General features: G+C 40.3%; 3 protein-coding genes across 5 annotated transcripts; 2 read left to right on the top strand and 1 right to left on the bottom strand.

Annotated features, from left to right (window-relative positions):
• The first annotated feature begins 3,549 nt into the window (after positions 1-3,549).
• Positions 3,550-4,167, top strand: LOC147918545 (uncharacterized). The gene is made up of 2 exons (XM_087503571.1): positions 3,550-3,914; positions 4,071-4,167. Exons 1-2 carry the CDS (start codon positions 3,550-3,552, stop codon positions 4,165-4,167), a joined length of 462 nt encoding a protein of 153 aa, XP_087359697.1.
• A 62-nt stretch (positions 4,168-4,229) lies between these two features.
• On the top strand, positions 4,230-6,087 carry LOC147918544 (uncharacterized). The gene has a single exon (XM_087504560.1). The coding sequence runs from the start codon at positions 4,998-5,000 to the stop codon at positions 5,922-5,924; it is 927 nt and encodes a 308-aa protein (XP_087360686.1). The 5' UTR covers positions 4,230-4,997; the 3' UTR covers positions 5,925-6,087.
• A 215-nt stretch (positions 6,088-6,302) lies between these two features.
• LOC147918543 (protein DETOXIFICATION 14-like) lies at positions 6,303-13,884 on the bottom strand. 3 transcript variants are annotated; one of them, XM_087504559.1, is made up of 7 exons: positions 13,173-13,884; positions 12,534-13,078; positions 12,338-12,424; positions 12,190-12,246; positions 11,858-12,096; positions 11,562-11,767; positions 6,303-11,214 (listed from the first exon to the last, which is right to left on the bottom strand). In XM_087504559.1, the coding sequence occupies exons 1-7, from the start codon at positions 13,416-13,418 to the stop codon at positions 11,191-11,193; spliced, it is 1,404 nt and encodes a 467-aa protein (XP_087360685.1). In that variant the 5' UTR covers positions 13,419-13,884; the 3' UTR covers positions 6,303-11,190. The 3 variants fall into 3 exon arrangements, with proteins under 3 accessions (XP_087360685.1, XP_087360683.1, XP_087360684.1); XM_087504557.1 differs by having other exon boundaries at positions 6,303-6,545; XM_087504558.1 differs by having other exon boundaries at positions 6,696-11,217.
• Positions 13,885-24,149: the final 10,265 nt, after the last annotated feature.

Below are 24,149 nucleotides of genomic sequence, written 5' to 3'. Positions count from 1 at the left end.
ACTCGACGCAAGGGAGGAGTAATCTCGAGGGACCGACCTCAAAATGCACAAACTTGTAAAGCAACCATCCCTGTCTCAAACCCCGCTCCAGAGTGCGCAACTGCCGCAAGTTGTTTACCTCGATCCAACGTGGTGGGTGTGACTCAGATAGTAATGTAACACCAGCAGCCTCAAGAAACCAAGTCACCACGCTGCCCATGCACATCACTCCTGAGAGTGGTTGATGTTGAGTCTTGAGACCCAAGACTTGTACGACATTATGTAGTTGAGGAGGTAAAGCGAGACAGAAGTGTTGGACGTGTCACCTTGCAGGTCAGTGCCATCCATTGCCGTGAACTAGAGTTCCTTAAGCGCTAGATCAATCATCTCAAGCTCGCCGTTCGTGATGTATCCCTTAATCTCCTTGTCGTAGAATGCATTGGCTACCGCCTTCTAGAAGTAACGCAACATTGGGCTTCTCAGGTTCCTCGCCTTTGTTTTCGATGAAGTGAATGTGGGCGTGCTTCCAATCGTTGCCCAGAGTGCTGATATTTCGTTCTCATCAAACTGCAGCGTAGTCCCCATTCCACTGGGAAATCCAAATATCTCTTCGACGGTCTTGAAGGTAAGAGTGTAGAACTGGCCTTGAATGCGGAATGTAATGTAGCCTAGACCTCCATCAGACATCGTGCTCGGCTCATCCGCATACAAGTGCATCTTCAGAGTAGAGAGGAACTGGATTGTCTCCTTCCTGTATCCATGCTTCGGGTGTTAATGATTTTCTCCAGATGGCACCGCCTAAATAGATACTGAAAATCTTCCGCAATCATGAGTTGCTCCATAGTCTCAGCATGGGGATATCTTGTTCCATTGAACTCCAACTGCTGAAACAGCTCCTAATACTCCTTGGGAGTCAATTTTGCCTCAGATGATTTCCGTCGTACAGATTTCCTGGGCGCTTGCCCTGAGCGCAACTCAGGTTCCTCCTGTTCGTAATCACTGTCCTCCTCTTTAGAGTTAGAAGCTGGTAACGGTCTCTTCCCGCGACTATTGCTCTTAGTGAGAGGTTTGGCAGGTCTGCTTGACCCCGCTGCTTGTCTGGAACCATCAACAGTTTCTTCGACCATGTTCTTCTTTTTTAAGAAACGTTTCGCCATAAATTTAAACGATGAGCGTTCTCCGGCCTTATCTATGGCGAAGCATTTCTTAGAAATTAAAAACATGGTCAAATAAGCTGTTGACGGTACCAGACAAGCAGCAGGGTCAAGCAGACCTGCCAAACCGCTCACCAAGAGAAAGAGTCTCGGGAAGAGACCGGTACAAGCTTCTAACTCCAGAGAGGAGGACAGTGATTACGAACAGGAGGAACCTGAGTTGCGCTCAGGGCAAGCGCCCAGGAAATCTGTACGACGAAAATCATCTGAGACGAAATTGACTCCCAAAGAGTATTACGAGCTGTTTCAGAAGTTGGAGTTCAATGGAACAAGATATCCCCATGCTGAGATGATGGAGCAACTCGAGATTGCGGAGGATGTTCAGTATCTATTTAGACGGTGCCATCTGGAGAGAATCATGAACACCCCAAAGCATAGATACAGGGAGGAGACAATCCAGTTCCTCTCTACTCTGGAGATGCACTTGTATGCGGATGAGCCGGGCATGATGTCTGATGGAGGTCTAGGCTACATTACATTCCGCATTCACGGCCAGTTATACACTCTTACCTTCAGGATCGTCGAAGAGATATTTGGATTTCCCAGCGGAATGGGGACTACGCCGCAGTTCGATAGGAACAAAATATCAGCACTCTGGGCGACGATTGGAAGCACGCCCACATTCACTTCATGAAAAAACGAAAACGACGAACCTGAGAAGCCCAATGTTGCATTACTTCCAGAAAGCGGTGGCCAATGCATTCTACGCCTAGAAGATTAAAGGATACATCACGAACAGCGAGCTTGAGATGTTTGATCTAGCGCTTAAGGGACTATTATTCACGGCAATGGATGGCACCGAGCTGCAAGGTGACATGTCCAACACTTCCATCTTGCTCTACCTCCTCAACTACATAATGTCGTACAAGTCTTGGGTCTCGAGACTCAACAGCAACCACTCTCCACGAGTGATGTGCATGGTCGGCGTGGTGACTTGGTTTCTTGAGGCTGCTAGTGTTCCATTACTATTCGAGTCACAGCACCATGCTGGATCGACGTGAACAACTTGCGGCAGTTGCACACTCTGGAGCGGGGTTTGAGGCAGGGACGGTTGCTTTACAAATTTGTGCATCCTGAGGTCGGTCCCTCGAGATTACTCCTCCCTTGCGTCGAGTTGACTACTATCTTGAGGGGTGAACATGTTGAGTTCATCCCTCCCACGGATAACCTGTATAATTATGAGGTTGAGGAGCAATATACAGATGTCGCGGATGCAGGAGGAGAACCGATAGAGGAGGACACAGAGGAGTACCACCCAGAGCATTTCCACTTCGAGGAGTACTCAGAATCAAGAATGGCGAAGAGGGTCAGGGCAGATCATGAATGCCTTAACAAGCTTCAGTGATGGGGAAAGGCAAGAGACAAGGCGCTCAACAGCTTCACCAAGACAATCAAGAACTTCATGTGTAAGTTCAGCTGCTCGACATCCACTACCGCCATCCCTAGGTCTATCCCCAAGGACACCAGACCAATGCCAAAGTGCGCCTCCACGAGCCTCGAGCAACCTCGTCAGAGAGCACCCTCTCCGATTTCCTCTCCAGCACATCAATCTTCATATGTGTCACGGGAGCGTCAGCCTTCACCCGCTCCTTCACGACACTCATCTCATGAGTCTAGGGAGAGAAGGAGACGAGGTTCGCGAGGTTCCAGGAATAGAGCCTCTTCTAGTCATCGATCAGCGCGTCGCTCTGCAGCTCGAGATGAGCAAGAGGTTGAGGTTGAGCAGAGGGTTGAAGCTCAGGGTGATCATCAGGACATGCACGGGGTTGAGCAACAGATCAAACATCAAGGTGATTATCAGCCTATGGAGGTTATTGTGTTGGTATCAGACCATGGTAAGTCCAGAGTTGATGACATGCAGTGTGACGAGCAGCAGAACGTGTATCAGAACACGCAAGCGGTTGAGCAACAAGTCGACCAACCAGCTTAGGTCACTCCCATGGTTCCCAAACAAGGCGAGGGATAGAGTCAGTTTCACGCTCCTCCTTGGGCGAGCACCAACTCCTTCTTCTACTACGAGGTACTCCCACCTTCCCTTTGTATATACTATTTCATTCATTCATTGTTTTTGTTGTGATTCTCAAATTCTTCTGCAAATTTTTCTTACACATGAGACTGTGTAATTTAAGTTTGGGAAGGGTTTGAGATGATGTATCTAATGTTGTGTTTTTTTATTCTTATTTCAAGTTTTTGCATCATGATGGATCAGCCGGTTCAAACGCAAGAGGGCAATCACAATGTAAGGCTAGGTGGAACAAGATAAACCACCAAGTCAACAAGTTTGTGGGATGTTACGCACAAGCGTGTACAAGAAGGAAGAGTGGAGAATCAGAAGATGATGTCTTGACAATGGCTTATGAAGAAGCCATTTCTCCTTGTACATTGCTGGAGGGAGCTGAAGCACGATCAGAAATGGATCACAGAAGAATGTAGCCACAAGCGGACTAAGCTTGCATCTGAGGCTCCTACTTCGAGCAATGATAGAGCTGAGAAGAGGCCTCCAGGGGTTAAAGCTGCTAAGAACAAAGGGAAGAGACCGACTGTTAGTATTGATGTCGACGATGGTTATGTCCGTAAGTTAGACAAGATCATTGCAATGAAGGATCAAGAACAAGTAGCTAAAGAGAAGCACGGCAAAATGAGATTGCTAGACAGCCTGCTTAACAAGAGTGAACTAACACCCGCTGAAGTTGCTCTTATAGACAAACTTGTAGATCAAATGTTGACAAACATTTAGGTTTCAATTATTTTCATTTGTTATGTTTAACTCTTGTGTGTCTTTCTCATGTTTTCACTATTCTATGTCTCTCATGTTTTTATGTTTTGTGTTTAATAAGTTTTGTTGTGCTTAAATCTACCTGTATTCTTTTGTTTCAGGTTTCGGGAACACAAATGTAGCTGTGGAACATGTCACGTGAAGAGAAGAAGTTTGCTTGATGTGGAACATGTCACGGATGTTGAACATGTCACGTGAAGTAGTTTGTTTGCTTGTGTCTTTTGAGTGTATGGCTAGGATGGCTTTTGCGTGTCGGTTAGGACAGTATGGCTTTTGCCTTTTGTAAGGGATGTATTGCTTTTGGTTGTATTTGTTTGGCAAGGACAGTCACATGTGTATTTGTTTCACAAGAGGACAGTCACGGCTTTGCTTTTGTAAGGGTTGTATTGCTTTTGGTTTTATTTTAACCCGTGAAGTAGTTTGTTTGCTTGTGTCTCGAGTCTTAAGTCTATATATTGGACATTTTTCTTTTCCATTTGCAACCAAATTTGCATTGTGTTCCGATTCTTCTCAAGTTTTTTCTCTTCACTTTCCTCCTATCTTCACTACTCAAACTCCTCCTCTACCAAAGAAAAATCCTTCTCTATTAGAAAAAATCTGTCTCCATTACTCCTTCTCTACTCAAACTTCCCATAAGCCTTCTACTATACCCAAATTGCCAAAAAATGTCTAATTGGAGTTCCGATCAAGAAGTTGATGATATTGTAGAAGAGGAAGTTGATAGTATAGTGGAGGAGATCCAATACAACTACACTCACCCAGATGTACCACTAGCTCCAATAATTCGAAGAGTGCACATTGAGAGAGACCGCGAAGAAGGCCACACTCGGTTGTGGAATGATTATTTTAGTGATAATCCGACTTACACAAACGCTATGTTCCATCGTCGCTTTAGAATGAACAAACCATTGTTCCTTCGTATTGTTACCGCTATTGAGAATGGAGTCCCATACTTCAGACAAAGGCGAGATGCTACTGGAAGGCTTGGTCTTTCTGCACTTCAAAAATGTACGTAAGCTATTCGCTTGATGGCTTACGAATATTCGGCAAATGCGATGGATGAATATTTACGACTCACTGAAACAACCTCCCACAAATGCCTTCTACATTTTGTTGAGGGAGTTATAAATCTGTTTGGCGACGAGTATCTCAGAAGACCTACAGCGGAAGACCTCCAACGATTACTGAATATTGGAGAACATCGCAGTTTCCACGGAATGATAGGGAGCATAGATTGCATGCATTGGAAGTGGAAGAATTGTCCCACTGCATGGAAAGGACAATATACACGTGGATCTGCTAAACCGTCAATCATATTAGAGGCTGTGGCATCACAAGATTTATGGATTTGGCACGCATTTTTTGGACCACCGGGTTCGTTAAATGATATCAATGTCTTGGACCGCTCCCCGGTGTTTGATGATATCCTAGAGGGCCAAGCTCCGAGAGTTAGATATGTTGTCAATGGACGGCAATACAAAATGGCGTACTACCTCACAGACGATATCTATCCCAAATTGGCAACTTTCATCCAATCTATTACACTTCCACGTGGTCGAAAAGCAAAACTCTTTGCTCAATGGCAAGCAGGATGTCGTAAAGATGTAGAGCGTGTATTTGGAGTCTTGCAAGCTCGATTTGCAATCGTGAAGAATCTCGCACTTTTTTGGGATAAAGGAAAAATAGGGAAAATAATGAGAGTATCTATCATCCTGCATAACATGATAGTGGAAAACAAACGACATGACTACAATTTCTACGATCCAACGGAATTCCATCACGGAGAAGGAAGCGAAAGTTCTCATGTCGATTTATCATATTCTACAGATACGCCAACAAATCTACATAATATGATGGGCATTCGAAATGATGTTCATGATACAGAAATGCATGATCTTTTGCAAAAAGACTTGATTGAGCATATCTGGCAAAAATTTGGTGCAACCGCACAATAAATCTTATTCCAAATTCTGTTTAATATTTTCAATTTTATAAAATATGTTTACTATTCCGAATTTTGTAAAATATGTTTAATATTCTAAAGTTTGTAAAGTATTGTTTTCTATTTTATGTAATATAAAAATTTTAAATAATTGTTTTATCATTTTAGATAATTAAAGTTTGATAATTAATAAACACAAATTAAAAAAATTATTATTTAAATGTTTAAGTAACCTTTTTTGGAGTTCTCTAGTAATAAAGTGATTTTGCTTAAGTTTCTTACAGTTACTTTACTTTACTTAATTTATGATTATTTATATAATTAATTAATGTGAGAGTAGCTATGGTGGATTACTCCACTAATGATGGTCTTAGCTCCCATCCATTCACACTTGGAGCAAATCGTATATGATTAGGGAGTATAAATCTTTTGTAAAGGGGCTCGACCGCTAGAGGACAAAACTAATGTGAACATTCAATTCCTCATTACTATACTTGAAAACAACAGCACAAATAAACACACACGACATTTAATGGAGAAGATGGTGATTGAACTTTTGATTAGTTTAGCTGATCACTTCATTATCTTGCTCTTCAAACTCATCACCCATAACTCTTTCTCTAGCCTTTCTCGCCTGCCCACAAATATCATTAATTCATACAAATATCAAAACACATCACTTTCACTTTTACTTCCGGAACCTACTATTTTAACATCTGTAAAGGACATCACTCTCGCTTTTACTTTCCAAACCTACTAATGAATTAACTATAAGATCAAAGACTTGAAATAAAAGAACATCTTTTCTTATTGATTTAGAAAACTTCTCAAAAACTAAATCTCTCAAGTCACATAGAACACCTCTCTATTGACCCTTACATATATATAGTGAATTAGACAACTCCTAATTCTAATAGGCTTATAACACAAAGCCTTATCTAAATAAGCTTTTCCTTATCTAAATCTTGTTTGTGTATCCTTGACCCTTATCTCCTTAAGTTCCCCCTTAAGAGATTACTTCTATCACAAGTTGGAATTATCCAACATTCTCCCCCTTAATTCCAACATGAACTATGGGAAGCTTGATCTCTTCAACTCCAAGTAAACTCCTCATTTCCTTGAACTTAATCCGTCCTAGAGGTTTTGTAAGAATGTCGGCCTTCTGTTCTTCTCCTGGCACATGATCAACTTCAATTTGATCATTCTCTACACATTCTCGAATGAAATGATACTTGGCGAGCATGTGTTTTGTTTTCCCGTGAAAGACTGGGTTCTTGGTTAAAGCTATGGCTGCCTTATTATCAACTCTAAGCAGGATCTTCTCTCCTTGTAAGCTTAGTATCTCACTCAGCAACTCTTTCACCAGATAGCTTGTTTGGCAGCCTCCGTAGCGGCCATGAATTCTGCTTCACACGATGACAGTGCCACAGTCGGTTGTTTCTGTGTTGTCCAAGTAATAGGTGACGATCCGTAGTAAAACACGTGACCTGAGGTACTCCTCCCATCATCAATATCAATGTTGTGACTGCTGTCACTATACCCAGTAATTTTCCTCGATCCATCTTTCATGAAAAACAAACCATAGCTTGTTGTTCCTCTTAAGTACCTTAGAACATGTTTAATAGCCTGTCCGTGAGAAACTCTTGGACTCTGCATATAACGGCTAAGGACACCAACAGCAAAGGACAAATCCGGTCTTGTGTGGAGAAGGCATCTCAAACACCCAATGGTTCTTCTATACCTTGTAGCATCTATTTCTTTCTCTTTCTCTGCTTTTGACAAACTCTGTCCCGGCTCCATCGGTTCATGAGTTGAATTGCAGGAACCCATTCCTGCATCAATAAGAATCCCTTGAGCGTATGCTTCTTGCTTGATTCTTATTCCATCTTTTCCTTGAAAAACTTCTATGCCAAGGTAATATGTTAGCTTCCCCAAATCAGACATCTCAAACCTCCTTGACATGTCTTCTTTAAACTGCTTAATGATCTTGAGTGAAGTCCCTGTTACAAATAGATCATCAACGTAGATGGCTACAATCAAGAACTCATTCTCCTCCTTCTTACGGTACACCGTTGGTTCCTTCGCACATCTCTTGAAGTTCATTGTCTTAAGAACTTGATCAAGTTTTAAATTCCAAGCTCTAGGGGCTTGACGCAGTCCGTATAAAGCTTTGTGAAGCTTATATACTCGATCATCTTCTCCCTTCTTCTCAAACCCCTCAGGTTGAGTAACATAGACCAATTCCTTTAGTTCACCATTGAGAAAAGCTGTCTTCACATCTAGGTGGTGAATCTCCCAGCCTCTTGTTGCTGCAAGTGCTATCAGTAGCCTAATAGTCTCGACCCTTGCTACCGGAGCAAACACCTAGTCGAAGTCTATGCCTTGTTGTTGCACATACCCTTTTGCAACTAGCCTCGCCTTGTACTTATTCACCGAACCATCAGCCTTCCTTTTGAGTTTATAGACCCACTTAACTCCTATAGGTTTAACTTCGATTGGTTTATCCACAAGCTCCCATGTGTTGTTCCTTATGATCGAATCTATTTCAGCTTTCATAGCATCAATCCACTCTTTTATCTTTCCAGCTTCAAGATAATTCTCTGGTTCTCCATCAATTGTTAAGAACAACTTGCAACTTTCTGCTTCTGCGAACAAGACATAATCATTCAGATGGCGTGGTTTTGTTACCACACGACCAAACCTGGTCACCAAGGGTTGTACTACTTCAACTTGTGGTTGTACTACTACAACTTGTGGTTGAACTTGGTTCTAGACAATCGCATCACCCTCATTATCTTCTTCTTCCTCTTGATTACCATGATTAGCATGTTGGTCTGCATTTTGCTGGTCGTTTTCTTGACCATTGTCATGTCCGCCACCATCTTCTATAAAACCTTCTTGAAAAAGCCTAAACATACCAGGTTTTCCATCATCTGACTTGTTTCTCGTAGATGACCAATCCCAAGTCTTACTTTCATCAAAAATCACGTCTCTGCTGACAACTACTCTCTCAGCAATAGGATCATAGAGTCTATAGGCCTTAGAACCTGGTTCTGTTCCAAGGTTAATCACTCTCCTCGATCTATCATCCAGCTTCTTCAATTGTGGTCCATTGATCTTTGCGTATGCGACACAACCGAGCACTCTCAAGTGTTCTATGTTTGGTTTCTTGGACATGAAACATTCATAAGGAGTTTGACCATTTAGTGCTTTTGTAGGAACTCGATTAATGAGGTAAGTCGAGTGCCGTACAGCTTCTCCCCACATATCATTCGGAATCAACATCCCCTTCATCAAACTTCTTGTCATCTCCATCAAAGTGCGGTTCCTTCTCTCAACCACACCGTTCTGTTGAGGCGTATACGGCGCTGTTAGGTGTCTGGCTACACCATTCTCCTCACAGAAACGATTGAACTCTCCTGAGGTAAACTCTCCTCCTCTATTGGTTCTGAAAGTTTTGATGGCTAAACTACTCTGTTTCTCGACAAACTCCTTGAAGCGTTTAAAACGAACAAATGCTTCACTTTTTTCCCTAAGCAACATTGTCCACATATACCTAGAGAAATCGTCAATTAAGACAAAGACGTAGCGGTTGTTAGCCGGTGTTGAAGGTGAAATCGGACCACACAAGTCTCCATGTACCAGATCCAAAGGCTGTGATGCACGGAAACTTGCTTTTCCTGGGAACGATCCTCTTGTCTGCTTCCCAGCTAAGAACACCTCACACATACCCTGCTCGTGTATAATGCTTGGCATACCTTCAACCATATCCTTCTGTACCATGTTCTTCATAACATTGAAACTGACATGTCCTAACCGAGCATGCCAACGCCGTGTAGCCTCATCACTGTCGATCTGTAGACACATCGGCAAACTAATCTCCATCGGGGTCTTGTACAAGCGATTTGGTGATCTGATAACTCTTACAAGCAGCCGTCCACATGGGTCTAGAAGTGTTAGAAAATCCTTCTTCATGTTCACCTCACACCCTTCTTCTGTTGCTTGTCCTAAACTCAATATGTTGTGTTTGAGATCAGGTATATAATAAATCTCTTTGAGTGCTTGTATTTCTCCTGTTTTGCAAACAAAGTTAATAGTTCCCTTCCCAACAATGTCAACATATGAGCCATCACCAAACCTCACTTTCCCCTTAATCCTTTCATCCAAACTGCAAAAGAATTCTCTGTTTCCTGACATGTGATTACTTGCTCCATTATCTAGATATCAAATACTTGCATTGCCTTTGTTGATATCGTAGTTCTCCGGAATCACCTTGTCTTCATTGAGGAAAACAACTTCGTGCATATAGAGTCCATCTGCTTCTTGTGTCTCATTTAGGTTTGACTCTTGATTATGATTCTGTATCGGCTTGTTGGTGCAAGTCGTCGCATAGTGTCCAGGTTTGTCGCATCTCCAACAGATTACTTTGGATAAATCCTTCTTCTGTTGTTTTTGATTCTCTTCTGTGGTTTCTCCTCCTTGGTTTTGGCTGTTGAATCTCCCTCGACCCCAGCCTCTACCGAAACCACCTCTGCCAGAGTTACCTCTACCGTAGTTGCCTCTGCCTCTGCCTCTGGATCCTCCTCTAAAACCTCCATATCCTCCACGATTATTAGAGGTGTTAGTAAACATCAGCTTGCCTTGGTCTTCGACTGTCTTTACTTCGCCAATTCGTTCTTCATAAGCCTTTAACCTCCTAACTATGTCTACAAACGGTGTTGTGTTTAAGTCGAGGACTTGCTCTAGGGAGGCTACCATGTGTATAAATTTTTCTCTAGGTAAGCCTGTTAGAAACTTCTTTACCAACTTTGGTTCTTCAATGGTCGCTCCCAAAGAAGCTGATTGCGATGCAAGCCCTGAAATATTGCCTGCAAAGTCATCCACCGAATCTGTTTCACTCATCTTCAAACGTTCTAGTTCTGCTAACAAGGTTTGAAGTCTTGCCTCCTTAACACGTTCCGCTCCTTGGTGACGTGATCGGATGGCTCCCCCAAGAGATTTGGCTGAATCTTGCTCTCCTATTTGCAAGATAAGTGACTCTGGAACAGACTGAAACAGAAGTGCAGTCGCATTCGTTCTTCTTTTCATCTGTGGATCCAGGTTCAATAACATCCCATACCTCGCTGACTCGAAGTATGATCTTCATCCTCATCGACCAAACTATGTAGTTGGTCGGTGTGAGTAACGGACATTGGATCGATGGTGCTCCAAGATCCTTCGTTCGTAATGGTGGATTTGCTTCAGCCGCCATGCTTTTTCGTAACTCTTCTCCACCAGTTTTAGTTCAGAAGCACAACCTTGCTCTGCTACCAAATATAAGATCAAAGACTTGAAATAAAAGAACACCTTTTCTTATTGATTTAGAAAACTTCTCAAAAACTAAATCTCTCAAGTCACATAGAACACCTCTCTATTGACCCTTACATATATATAGTGAATTAGACAACTCCTAATTCTAATAGGATTATAACACAAAGCCTTATCTAAATAAGCTTTTCCTTATCTAAATCTTGTTTGTGTATCCTTGACCCTTATCTCCTTAAGCTCCCCCTTAAGAGATAACTTCTATCACAAGTTGGAATTATCCAACATTAACCATGAGATCAACATGTGTATAAAAGGACATTACTTTTACTTTCAATTTACTAACCTGTTGTTTCCAGTTGGTGAGGATGACGATAAGACCGAGCAAAACCGCTTGCACAAAGGACCCAACTGTGATCCCAATCCAGAGTCCTCTTCCTCCCATTTTAAACCTAAAAGCTAATAGTATAGCAGTTGGTATGCCACAGAGATAGTATGCAGCTAGGTTCACATAAGCCCCTATATCTTGCCTCCCTGATCCTCTAGCCACACCTGCAATCCCAAACCCCTTCATTAACACATTGTTGATCCTTAAAACTAGTTTCTTAATGAATTTTTAACATTATAGAAGGAGACTCTAACCCGAAAGAACCCCGTGAAGGGCAGTAAATATGACCGATAAAGCAACCAGCGGAGCCATTGATCTTACATAATCCACAACTTCGATTTCAGAGCTGAATAGGTAACCAAATACGTTTCTTGCTGCTAAAACTATTGCACTCACCATTATTGATTCTACACCTGTAATAACCATCGATGTATAAACCGCCATTCGAGCTTGTTTCGGGTTTCCAGCTCCTAACTCGTTTGCTACTCTTGTACTGCAACGCCAACAACAGCAGAGAGAAGGGTCTTAGGTTCAAAGATAGATATGTCCTATTTTGCAAAATTGGGAAATTGAGAAAAGAAAGAACCTTGCTGCTTCGCCTAGACTCTCTGGTATTTGGTACAAGGAGGAGATTGTTGATAGACTGATAAAGAAGGGACACAACAACAACTGAGTTGTATGTATGATAACGATCCATTCCAAAACAAAGTCATTAGGATATAATAAAAACATACCACACTGAGAGAACTGAGGTTTCTAGCTTCGGATTTGGTAGAATTCCTGAAAGCAGGACTAAAAACTCGAATGACCACCACTCGAGGCTAGTTCAACACCAAAAGAAGAGACAAAGATTCTCAAGTCAAGACTCAACTTTCAGTAACTCTGTAACCAAACCAACCAAAAGAGGCATGAAGAGAAGTTTTATATTACCACATCATAGAGGCAGATGGGATTCCAAACCGAAAAAACTCTCCCATTCCTTCAAACAAACTCATGGAGATGGGTGCACGGCTCTTGCTACAGCTGGAAGAAAACTTCATGTACAATCCAAGAACGGTCACGTTTAACCAGTAAGAAACACCTATAGCAATAGCTGCACCGAGGCTCCCAAGCCCAAACTTAAAGACCAAACTCCAGCAAAGGACAACGTGAACACAGACAGAAGAAATTGAACTCATAATCAACGGCAAAATCAGACTCTGCGCTTGGAAAAATCTAACAAGCGGCTGCAAAGTAGCATAACCAAAGAGCGCAGGTATGAGCCAAGTTGCAAACTTTCCAGCTTCTTGAGCAACCATAGGGTCTTGTCCAATGGCAGAGAGTATATCACCCATGTAACTCCAAAGAAGAGACAAAGGGATACACACAAGAAACAATGAGACAATCCCTGTGTAAGTATGAACTCCAAGCTTCTCAAATTGTTTAGCTCCATGAGCTTGACCACATAAAGTCTCCAATGCAATAGCCAATCCACACTGTATGGTTACCACCACAAAAACCACAAATCAGAATCATATAACTAAATTAATCAAACGAAACAGATCAAGAGAGAGAGAGAGAGAGACATACGACGAGGCTAAAACCTGTGACGCTGCAGAAAGAAATGGCAATGGCGGTGCTTGAGAGATAAAGCTTACCGAGATGACCAACCATCATTGTCGATATCACAAGAATAACGTACATAGACGAGTTGATCGCAATCATCGGACCAGCAATGTAACCAAGCCTCTGCATCTCCCGCCAAAACCCATCTTTCTTGTTTACTTCTTCTCCATGGCTCCTCACCACGAGCAAGCCCTTCTCCGCCGAATCCATTCCTCTTCCTTCTTCCTCTCCTTCTGCGTCTTGGCTGAGATCTTGAGATTTGATTCAGAAACACCGAACCAATCCCTATATATATTCTTTATACTAATCTTCTTTTCTACACCTTCCGATAAAACCGATACATGCGTCGTCCTCTCTCAGTAAGCCGCCAAAACACTTCCCCTGTATTTATTATGCACATGGCTTATTGTAGCAAATTAAGAAAAGGTTGGAAATTACCAAAGTATACAAATACGAAAATCTTTACGTTCCTTTGAGTAGTTAAGCCGCTTCTATAAATTAATTAAATTTGTTGATTTTTGTTTGAATAAAAAGTATATGGTTGTTTCTTCTTTCTTTACAAGGCATTTAATCAATTAAGAAATGTTCCGTTTATATCGTGAGAAAAAAAAAAAAGATAATTAGCAAATCACGTCATAGCTTGACCTAAAATATTCGTCCCTCAGTTTTTTTGAGAAGTAAATACAGTAGTCGAACGGCTATAATAAAAGAGAGTACGCTGCTAAATGACCCACGAGGCTGACGTTTAGTTGATCCGCCAATCAATCATTTATTGTTGATTAGAAAAACCAGAAATTTATCATTGATGGTTAATATTCCACGTCTCACCATATCTTCATTACCTCACACTTCAAATCTTTTTTGTTATGATATTTCCTATTTGAGTTTGGTTTGAATTTCTGGTTCTAATGATACCGTATTCTGCTTTAAATTCTAGCTAGAGCCGTGTAATAAGAGTGCTTCTTTCGAGCCATCATATTTTTCGATAAACCAATGGATCGGTTTTGTAAACCATATTGACGGTTCAAGAAGTGAGAAAGAGAGGGAACCCGAGTAGAAGTTAGTTATGAACATCAATCATAACATACCATGTTCATTGCGTTCTTTATTAGTTTAATCTCATCCAACGAGTTTTAACCAAAAAAAAAAAAAAAAAAAAATCTCATCCAGCGAGACAGTTCGGTGTTAAAACCTCTTTTAATTGCACATGACATTCACCGGCCGTTTAGATTGTATCCTTCGAAAACGTAAGAAACAGCCTTTGTTTCTAAGGCTACGCGTCTTACCATTTGACGGGAGGGATAGCCAGTCCTAGGAAGAATAGCAATAGAATATGTGCCAGAGTCTGATGTTTTATGGGCATATACACACAAAAGGGAACATTAATTATAAGGACATAGCATCTCCCAACGAATGGTGAGATCTTATTAATTACACCGACAGCCAGAGTCTGATGTTTTTGTATATTTCATTATTTTTGTATTTAGGATTACACTCATAAAACATAGTATATACACACAAAAGAACAAAAAAACTTGACCACATTTTGCAACCGTGAGCGCCATTGGTCCAACAATCGTCAATAATATCATTGATATTTAATACAAATATTGTGAGGAAAATGTAACTTACAAATCACGTGATAAATCAAACACCTAATATTATGTCCCTCAAACATTGTTAGAATGAAACATCGGAAGATAATAAAAGAGAGTATTCTGCTAATTATAGAATGGAAAGCTTTTATTCATTCATTGTGAGGGTTTACAATATTTATAGTGTGTACACAATAGGTTAAGTTACTACTAATTACACTTAGGTCCTTAATACAAATATCTCTTACACGCCCCCTCAAGATGGAGGGGCTATAGCAACTCCAATCTTGGAAATATTTGCTTCAAACTGAGGTCGCGGCAACGGTTTAGTAAGACAGTCGGCGAGTTGGTCGTGAGTGGAGACATGGGAGACCCGAAGAGCACCAGACTGAACATATTGGCGGACAAAGTGGAAGTCAATAGCGATGTGCTTTATGCGAGAGTGGAAGACGGGATTGGCCAAGAGGTACGTAGCACCGACGTTGTCACAGTAAATCACCGGCGGTGCAGGCAAGACAATCCCAAGTTCCGTGAGGAGAGAACAGACCCAGCTGAGCTCGGAAGCCGCATTCGCCACAGCCCGGTATTCAGATTCCGTGGAAGAGCGAGCAACTCCTTGTTGTTTGCGTGAATACCAATAAATCGGATTCCCTCCAAGATAGACGATATAGGCATTGGTAGAAACAGCATCAGTGAGGTCGCGAGACCAATCTGCATCATAGTAAGCATGTAACATCATCGGTGTATTAGCCCGGAGAAAGATACCCACGGTGATAGTGCCGGCAAGATAGCGAAGGACGCGTTTGACAGCCTGCCAGTGGAGATCAGTCGGACAATGCATGAACTGGGACAGGCGGTTAACAGCAAATGCTAGATCAGGTCGGGTGAACGAGAGATACTGCAAGCTTCCAAGGACAGCACGATATTGGGTAGGAGAGGATAGCGGTGTACCAGACGTGAGAGTAAGCTTGGGAGTAGGAGCCATTGGGGTCGACACCGGACGAGCGGAGAGCATATTCGTCTTAGTGAGTAAGTCAATGATATACCGCTTTTGCATCAGATGAAGTCCATGTTTCGTGCGAGTGGCCTCTATCCCCAAGAAATATCGCATCTCACCTAAATCCTTGAGAGAGAACCGTGAGGATAAGTGAGCGATGAAGGTTGTGAGAAGAGCACCATTGTTTCCCGTGATAAGCATATCGTTAACATAGACGAGCACATGGACCACATCCGTACCCTGGCGCCGCATGAAGAGAGATGTGTCAGCGACAGAGTTCACAAAACCAAGTGTGAGGAGATACGCACGGAGTTCCTGGTACCAAGCCCTAGGGGCCTGTTTGAGGCCATATAGAGCTTTATGTAGTCGACAAACGTAATGAGGATGATCCCGATCAACAAAGCCAGGCAGTTGTGTGACATAGACCTCATCCTTGAGCCGACCTTGGAGAAAAGCATTATTCACATCAATTTGACGGATACTCCAACCCTTACTGACCGCAACATGGAGAACAGACCGAACAGTAGTCGACTTTATAACAGGGCTAAACGTTTCAGTGAAGTCCTGACCATACCGTTGGTGAAAACCCTTGGCCACAAGTCGGGCTTTGTACCTGTCAAGTTCACCATTAGGATGATATTTAATTGTAAATACCCACTTACAGCCAATGACATTCTGTGAGGGATGAGGTGGAACCAAGTCAAATGTCCCCTCCCGTGTTTGTGCATTTATCTCTTCACACATCGCCTGCCGCCATCTCGGATCCTTTAACGCTTCGGCCACCGTCTTTGGAATCTTGTGTTGTGGCTTGGTTGTGGTGGTAAGGGTGAGCTTCGTGATAGGTTTGGTGATGTTGTTCTTTCGGTGAGTTTGCATAGGATGCCGGTTAGCAGGTGCCGGAGGCGGTGGTGGAGCTGGGATCGGGGATGGGGATGGTGATGGTGTCGGGATTGTAGGCGAGGAGGATGCTGGCGATGAAGGCGAACCAGGTTGTGTCGGTGAGGAAGACGATGAAGGCTGCTCTGTCGTAGCAAGAGACAGAGTTGGTGAACGGGGTGGTTCAGGCGTAACCCGTGGAGACTATGGGACAGAGGGAGAGCGGTGAGGACTTGAGCACGAGGGAGACGGAGAACAAGCAGGAGCGAGTGGAGGAGAGGCTACCGAAATCAACTCATGTGGCGGAGCACTACCAACAGCGGGTTCAACAACTTCAACCGGTGACGAAGGTGGTGAAGCAAACGGAAACCGCGACTCAACAAACTGAACATGACGGGACGTATAGATCCGACCCGACACCTTATCCAAGCAAAAATATGCACTCTGCGTGAGTGAATAGCCAAAGAAAACACAAGGCACCGAGCGAGCAGTTAGCTTGTGTGAGGCATAAGGCCGGAGCCACGGATAGCATTCACAGCCAAAGACCCGAAGCTTGAGATAATTAGGAACTTGACCAAACAGCTTGTAATATGGTGAGACATTGGCAATGACAGGAGTGACCATCCGATTAATTAGATAAACGGCAGTAGCAAATGCGTAGCTCCAATAACTGGTGGGCATGGAAGCCGCACTGAGAAGAGCCAAACCCGTCTCAACCACATGCCGGTGCTTACGTTCGGCGACCCCATTGAGCTCGGGTGTATGCGGCGGCGTGGTATAGTGAGTGATGCCATGAGAGACAAGAAATGGACGTAGTGCAACAAACTCTCCTCCGTTGTCAGAATAGACCGTCCCTATCTTATTCTTAAACTTGTTCTCAACTAAAGCAGTGAAAGCAACAAAAATGTCTCGCACATTGTATTTCTGTTTGAGGGGATAGAGCCAAGTATATCGCGTAAAGTGATCAATGATAACCAAGTAGTATTTGAAATTATCAACAGAAATTATAGGAGAAGTCCACACATCAGTATATAAGTATTGAAGAGGATGTGTGGAGGAAATGGTGTTTGTATGAAATGGAAGTTTATGACTTTTATTCAAAAGGCAATCAGAACAAGACATTGTTTGGTGCAAAGAGGAAGAAACTGGTAAAGAAAATTGAGAAACAAGTGCTTTTAAGATAGATAGAGACGGGTGACCAAGCCTCGCATGCCAAGAGTTGAGATCAGCCTTTGGGGAAGGTGCCGTAAACATATAGGTTGGTGATGACACGGATAGCGGCCACTCGTACTGCTAATTCTTAGTCTTCCCTAGTAGGAGCCTGGCCCCCGTGCTGAGATCCTTCACCTGAAAATAAGCAGGTGCAAATTCAACCGTAACTCCATTAGTGTTACACAAGCGATACACAGAGATAAGGTTTTTTTGAACATTAGGAACACTCAAAACACCATTCAAAGCAAGAGAATGAGTTGGTGTGGGAAGCAAGGCAGAACCAGTGTGTGTAATCGGCATCCCAGCACCGTCCGCTGTGGTGACCTCTCCCCACCGGTATACGGCTGATGTAGGGCGATATTATTGAGGTCGGACGTGAGGTGATGAGTAGAGCCACTGTCCAACAGCCAGTTCCCCGGGTTGTACTGTTGTGTGACCGCCATGTTCGCTCGTGGTTGCCAAGGAGGATAGGAGGAGACCGATGATTGATTCATCGGAGACTGCTGCGACGAAAGGTGCAACTGTGAACAACGTCGTGCACTATAACCATAAATCCCACAAAGCTGGCAGCAGCCTTGATACGGACGTGGTGAGGACTGATTGCGAGAGTATGACTGATTCTGACCACCACCACGATTATTGGAGCGGCCATTGGAACGACCAGCATTAGAACCCGAGTTGCCACGATAGTTGGCAACATTCGCGGAGGCAGGAAGCAAGGACGACGCCAATGCTTTGGTGGTGAGCTTGGTTTCAAAGTTGATGAGCTTCTCATGGAGTTCCAGCAACGATGGAGGTGTGTCACGTCCTTCTATCTGATCAACAAGTGTCTTGTAATCATCAGGTAAGCCTTCGAGAATAAACTCGAGTTGGGCCTCAGTCTCAACCGGCTTCCCAAGGAGTGCAAGTTGATCAAAGCGGGTTGTAAAACCCTGAAAATAAGCATCGATTGTCTTCGTCCCCTTCGTCCAGTGTTTGAGTTGATGACGAAGCTGTTGGACATGACCATGGCTGGGATTGGCATAGGTGGAGGAGAGGGTTGTCCATATGTCAGCGGCAGTGACAGCTTTCGAGAGAAGAGGCTGAACCGTGACGGAGATGGCACCAAGCAACGCACTATAGATCAGTTTGTCTTGGCGCTTCCATAAGGTGTAGTCGGCGTTCGGAGAGATCACGCCATCAACGGAGACAGTAGGAGAAGGAGCGGTGACTGATCCATCGACATAGCCGGCAAGATCATAACCGTCAAGCAAAGCATGAACCTGACGACTCCACATAAGGAAGTTAGTCGAGGTAAGCTTAGTAACGTTTGTCATATTGACATTGACAAGCGTGGGAGAGGTGGAGACAGCGATGGTCTCAGAAACAGAGGCCGGAGAGGTGGATCCAGACATGATCGAAAGAGAGCAAAGAGGAAGAAGAAGAAGAAGAAGAAGAAGAAGAAGAAGAAGAAGAAGAAGAAGAAGAAGAAGAAGAAGAAGAAGAAGAAGAAGAAGAAGAAGAAGAAGAAGAAGAAGAAGAAGAAGGGAAGAGAGGCGGCCGAAAAAAAAAATTTAGGGTTTAGTAGGTATCGTAGGCTCTGATACCATATAGAATGGAAAGCTTTTATTCATTCATTGTGAGGGTTTACAATATTTATAGTGTGTACACAATAGGTTAAGTTACTGCTAATTACACTTAGGTCCTTAATACAAATATCTCTTACACTAATGACCCACGACGCAGACCTTTTGCCAATCGCCAACCATATCATTTATATTCAGGGCCGGTCTTATGCTTTTGCTGGCCTAAACATGTGATTTGTTATATATACTAGATTAGGACCCATCCGATGTGCCGGTTTAGAGTTTTTAAAATAAAATAAAATTTAATAAAGAATATAAAGTAAATATTTTTAGTAATTAAAAACTATCTATAAGAGTAAATAGATACACCGAGGTGTCCAATGTGATATTGGGTGTAAAAGGTGCGACTCTGCAACTAAGACTATTAATCAAGTTTTCTTTGAATTCCCTCGCTCTTGTGAAGTTTAGGATTTATCTCCACCTCCAGTCTCCTGAGAGGATTTTCCATATGAGTCGGTGTACTCGATTTTGGATTTTGTTTTCTAGTGGGATGCCTCTCAACAGGGTGATCCTCATCAACTTCTTCAATTACCATGGATTTTATGAAAAATCTGGAAGGTCATAAAAAAAAAGTTTTTCAAGGTTTAGAAATCAAGGCAAATGATATAATTGCTCAGGCTTTGGGTGATAAGCTAGTCTGGGAAGAGGCGCTCTCTTTTACGGCGGTCATGTCAGCTCCATCTCCGTCTTCGGATGTCCAGGTTTCTTCACCTCGTTATCAGATTAATGGTTCTTGGAAAGCAACCAATGTGCATTCAGGATTGGGCTGGTGGTGTTGTGTTGGTGAGGAGCGAACCTTGTTGTTGAGGCTGTTGGGGGCCAAGTGTCTAAGACGGAGCCCCTCCCCCATGCATTCGGAGTTAGAAGCGTTGTTGTGGACCATGGAGCGGATACGTGCTGCAGAGATTGGTCGTCTTTCTCCAACCTGCTCGATGAGTTTAACTTGCTGGAGTCCTTCCCACAATTCTCCATCTCTTGGATCCCGCGTGTGTCAAATATGAAGGCAGATTGTTTTGTCCGTGCTTCGCGTTCTCTTATCTCTAAAGTTTCTTTTGTAAACCTCTTCCCTACGGCTTGGGCAACTAACCGAGGAATTTACTTTTAATTTATGTTTTGGTTAAAAAAAATGTAAATAGATACAGTTTTAGTTAAAGAAAATAGTTATAGATGAGCTCAAAGTTATTAAAATTAAATTAAATTTAACAAAGAATATATATATATATATTTAATTCTTTTCGTAAGTAAAAAAAAAGGGCATTTTCAAAATACCCCCTTTTCATGTCCCTTTTTAAAAATACTCCTCCATGTTGACCATTTTTAAAACTACCCCTCTTTATGAACAAAATGACCAAATTACTCTTTCTTTAAATGACAACAAGAATGTACAGTCACCAAAATCAAAAAAAAATTCCGCCAAAAATGAAAAATTTTACCGCCAAAATCGAAAAAAATTTCCGTCAAAAATTTTTTTTCCCCCCCAAAAAAAAAAAATTTCCCGCGAAAAAATTGAAATTTATACCTTTTAAAAATATTGTACACTCTTTTAAAAACCTTGTAAAAGCGTTTACAAGGTGTTTAAAAACCTTTTAAAAACCTTGTAAAAGCGTTTACAAGATGTTTAAAAAACCTTTTAAAAACCTATTAAAACCTTTTAAAAATCTTGTAAAAGCGTTTAAAAGGTGTTTATAAGGTTTTTATAAGGTTTCTTCTACCTTATAAAACCTTTTAAAAACCTTGTAAATTTATTTTTGCGGGCAATTTTTTGTCGAAAACTTTTATGACAAAAAAAATTTTCGAAAAATTTTTGGCGGGAAAATATGTCAGAAATTTTTTTGGAGGGAAAATTTTGTTTTTTCTATTGAATAAAATATTTTTTATTTAAGGGTAAAATGTTCATTAAAAATTAAAGGAGGGCAAAAATAAAAATAGCCAGAAAAGAAGATATTTTTGAAAAAGGGTATATCAAAAGGGGTATTTTTAACAAATTCTCAAAAAAAAATGTATAAAAGTAAAGAGATAAACTTTTAGTTATAGAAAATAGTTTTTTTTTTTTGCTATAATACACTATTGTATATCCATTTACATCTACTATGTATATTACCACTTTTGTATACACAAATATATTTTATATATTTTACTGTTAAAATATACTCTTTAGTCTTTACTACTTACCAACAAATTGTCTTTTTTTTTAACGGCAAATCAATTATAGTATACCATAAACGTTTACATGATACATTAAACCAATAAAGTACAACCATTAAAACAAATATAGGAAATTGAACACAATGTCGATGAAGAAGTGGAAGTAACCCTGCTTTCTAAACGAAAGCCTTACAGGCAACAGAAAAAATATGTTAAGTCCCCTCTTCAAACACTCTTCAAAGGCTAACATCTTATAGATGAGACTCCTAAATACTTTCTGCATTACCATAATTAAAAGAAAATTTTGATATGTTGTTTGTGATGGTTTTGAAACATACCTTTCGAAACGCCAAACACAATGCCGGTTAGCGACCATGGATTCCTCTTTCATATGACCTGTAATTTGTAACGGAGAGACATCAGGATGACCATCATTGGACTGTGGCCTTAAGAAGAGGAGGCTATCGCGGGAGTCAATTCCTTTAAGCGGAGAGGATAGTACAATGATTTCGGGATCAAAAAACCTATTATATGTCTCTTCACTTTAACATTTTTATAGTTACAAAAACGCATACGTTAATCTTACATACTCCTATCTTATATATTACAATAGCAGTCTTTTTGAATTGATGAAAAAAATATGAGACGATCTATTTTTTTTAAAAAAAATTTCAACAATCTTTTTATTTATGTAAAGGTGAGTATTTACATTTTTTTAGAAACATTAATTAATTGTATAATTTTCACAATCATTTTTTATCTTATATAAAAAGTATTCATTTTTCTTGTGAAATTAGCAACTTAAAAATTAAATAAGTAAAGAATATTATAATTTCAAATTTTATATATATATATATATATATAATTTCCTTATAATGATCTTTTCTAATTTGTTTTTAAAGCTGTTTAAATTTTATAATTTTCTTATAATTGCCTTTTAATATTTTTTTAAACTGTTAAAAATAAAACTTTTGTTTTACATTTGGAAGTTTGCAAAGTTTTTTTTCTTTAAAAGATTTTAAATAAAATTCGTTTTTGTTTTCTCTATTTTAACAAAAAAAAAAACCTTTTTATGGTAGGTTTTAAATTTTTATATTTTATATTTTTAAAATTTAAATAAATTTAAAATTGACATGTGTCAACATCTGAATGATACAACTGACATGTGTCATGATCTTGTTGATGAGTAACTTTGATATCAAACTTTATATAATAAGATATATATATTAAAGAGAAAAAATTATATTAAATTATTTTTAAAGTACTATAAAATATTTTAATAAAGTGTAACATTTTATTACTTATGAAAATTAACAATTATAAATGTAAACATTTTTGATTTTCTGAAGATTTTTTTTTTTGAATAAGCAACAAATATCTTATTTAAATAAACCAAATATTTAAAGATGCTTTACCAAAAAAAAGAAACCACTAGGTACCAACCCGCACTATGTGCGGGATAAATCGGTTTAAAGAAAACATTCTGAGTAAAATTATTATTTGAGATTTAAGATACGTTTGTGTAAAACAAAATATGTAAATAAATGTTTTTTTGTTTATTCAAATTTGCATTTATTTTCTGTAATATATGTTTCACCCGTGAAATATTTGAACTTGCAAAAGAATTTAAGATGGTGTAGAAAGTTTTGATGTTATTTTGTGGATCTAAAATCAAATTCATGTTTCACATTATTATCAACATCACTATGCTACTAAATAGATAAAACAAAAATTTTTAGACTAATCAATTTAGTTTAAACTAATCCTAAGTTTAAAAAATGTAATGAGAAAAATATATAAAAGTGGTAAATAAATGAATACTTTTTTATTGTTTGTGAAATAGAATTTACTTCTAATAATTAAATATTTTATATGAATACATTTCTGAATTTTAATTGTTGATTAAATCTTTCATTTTTTAAAACTAATTAAAAAAACGTGAAATGACCTTAGTTCAGTGGCCAAAGGTAAGTCTTTAATGCACAAGGCACTATCACATCAGGGATCGAGTCCCGCTCCTTACGAATGTAGGGATTAGACTAATGGGTCGGCCTGTTGTGGCCCAATGGTTGACAAAAAAAAACTAAAAAACATTACCTTATATGTCATTGATTGACACATTTATGTAAAATAATAATAAAATGTAAAGACATTTATTAAAAAAGACACAAAAGCTATGTGAGTGTGACAAATCAACTTTTTGTATAAGAGTACTTCTCTATTAATATATAGGGAATATTATCAAACAAGTGCCCAAGGACAAACAAAAACAAGGAAAAAAAAAAGTTTAATAACCAGATTAAGCGTAGAACCTGCAGCATTAGACATAACAATGGACTACCATGCCAGACTAAACAGATTATTATGCAAATGTGGTCTTTCAACTAAACTATATATAATTTGGCCTTGTGCTTTGCTTGCCTTATGGACGGCCGAAACTGTTTATATTGTTGGTTAGAGAAATAGAAATATATAAGAAAAGAAAACCATA

This window comes from Camelina sativa, chromosome 20, assembly GCF_030686135.1.
Source record: "Camelina sativa cultivar CO46 ecotype springtype chromosome 20, ASM3068613v1".
Classification (NCBI taxonomy): domain Eukaryota; kingdom Viridiplantae; phylum Streptophyta; class Magnoliopsida; order Brassicales; family Brassicaceae; genus Camelina; species Camelina sativa.
Note: the sequence above shows the minus strand (reverse complement) of the source record. Positions and strands in the feature narration are given on the sequence as shown.